At 37.0% G+C, this 1,952-nt stretch overlaps 1 protein-coding gene across 1 annotated transcript; it reads left to right on the forward strand.

The window, feature by feature from the left end:
• The first annotated feature begins 263 nt into the window (after positions 1–263).
• LOC131037619 (uncharacterized) lies at positions 264–1,642 on the forward strand. Its single transcript, XM_057969809.2, has one exon. The coding sequence runs from the start codon at positions 697–699 to the stop codon at positions 1,261–1,263; it is 567 nt and encodes a 188-aa protein (XP_057825792.2). The 5' UTR covers positions 264–696; the 3' UTR covers positions 1,264–1,642.
• Positions 1,643–1,952: the final 310 nt, after the last annotated feature.

Here is a 1,952-nt window from a genome sequence, read left to right on the forward strand (position 1 = left end):
TCATTTAATATCTAATTATTTTATATATATATGATAATACCAAAACAAACCCTCAATGTGAAGTGGAATCCCAAACAAATACATCAATCTATAAAAAAAATCTAGCTAAAATCTAACCAAATATATATATATATATATATATATATATATATATATATAAATAATGTAATAAAACTTTTCAATAGGTATATTAAAAATATCTTAAAATAGGATGAAGTAACCCTTCAAAATGGGATCAATATAAACAGTCCGATCCCTTTCCTAACATATTGTTGCAATCTCATCCTCTAGATGGAGATACTTCAACCAGGTCAGAAACAGACATAAGACCATAAGACCACAAACTCACAGGCCAAGAATATTTAAATCCATCCAGAGATCCACCGCTATTCTGTTATATTCAAATACATGCACTAAAGTGATCCTATATTTATCACCAAAAGAGACAAAAAGCATGCAAACAAGCCTTACATTTAGCGCTATCAAGAACATGAGTGCCGTCATATGCAAGTGTTAATCAATAATTTACTGCCAGATTTGCACACCCAGATCCGCCAAATTCTCAAAATCCACTGCTACTCCATACCCATCAAACCTTCTACTGGCAGTTCTTCTGGGTATCAGAGAAACGATCTGCAATCAGTCAGAGGAAGAAAGAAAAGCAGCATTGTATTCTAGAGAATCCCAATTTTATCCATGGCGGGAGGTTTAGCTCAGTTTTTGGTCATAACAGCCTTGCTTGTAGCTTTTTGCAATGCTGCTACACATCAATCTCTTGCTAAATCTAATGCTAGTTCTCACGTCGAATCCCCTGCTCCATCTCCACACACTGCAAGCTCTGAACTGTCGCCGAGCCCTGACAATGCTGTAGACACTCCCATTCCTAGCCCTGAAAGTTCACCATCAAGCAGCCCTTCTGAAAGCCCTTCATTTTCTCCAGAATCGGCACCGAGTCCGTCTCCACCAGCACCTCCATCACAGTCTCCGTCAATTGCCTCTGATTCTGCACCTGTTCCTGCCCCTGTCTCTGCCGCTGTCCCTGCCCCAGATCTGTCAGCTGTACAAGATTCAAAGGTAGGGGAAGATTCAGAGAATTCTTCTTCTTCCTCTAAGGGCATGAATGCGGGGAAGAAGGCTGGTGTTGTTATCGGTGTTATGTTCGGAGTAGCATTGGGTGGACTAGTGTTTGTGATATACAAGAAGAGGCAGGAGAATATACGCAGGGCACAGTATGGATTTGCAACACGCCGAGATCTGCTGTGATGGGTGCATTGATTTTGAATTTATTTCTTTTTTACTGTTATGGGCATTTAGTTCTAGGGAAAATAACATTAGAGTAGCGATTAGATGTGTTGGAAAGAGCTGCATTGCACGATGTGCGGTGGGGCTTGATTTGAAAAAATTGTATTGAATTTGTTTTTGCATAATACGTTTTATACAGAGTTTATTCCATTATGTTGTAATAATTTAAAATTCGTGAAGCATTGGATAACGTAGGTAGATTAGGGTTTCATCCGAAAAAAATTGAATTGAGTATTATGATAAGATTTATCCCGATTCTATTGAACTCGAATGTAATAATGTAAAATTCTCTATTCTTTGATATGCATTGGACATTGAGGCATTGCCAGATTTATAGTTATTGGAGTTTGTCAGATTTATATTCTGGTAGTGGAATTTATCATGAACATCTTGGATCTTTACTTTGAATAAGATAAAATGATAATCTAAGAAAACAATATATTCTTTTAGAGCTGCATTGCTCATTTGGGTCCTCAAAAATTTAACATTGTACCAAAAATTATGCTTATTGAAGTTAGGTAGCTTAATCCGCAGATACACGTACTGTGTGGATCTTTACTTTTGATTCGGACATGATAATGTAAGAATTCCTAAATTGGTTTTTAGATTTATTGAACACTGTTACTATTGGCTCCATATGATGGATGTCC

Source organism: Cryptomeria japonica, chromosome 11 (assembly GCF_030272615.1).
Source record: "Cryptomeria japonica chromosome 11, Sugi_1.0, whole genome shotgun sequence".
In the NCBI taxonomy this organism is placed as follows: Eukaryota; Viridiplantae; Streptophyta; class Pinopsida; order Cupressales; family Cupressaceae; genus Cryptomeria; species Cryptomeria japonica.

Bases quoted from the DNA above. Each gene is read 5' to 3' on its own strand.
- LOC131037619 (XM_057969809.2), top strand. From the start codon at position 697: ATGGCGGGAGGTTTAGCTCAGTTTTTGGTCATAACAGCCTTGCTTGTA.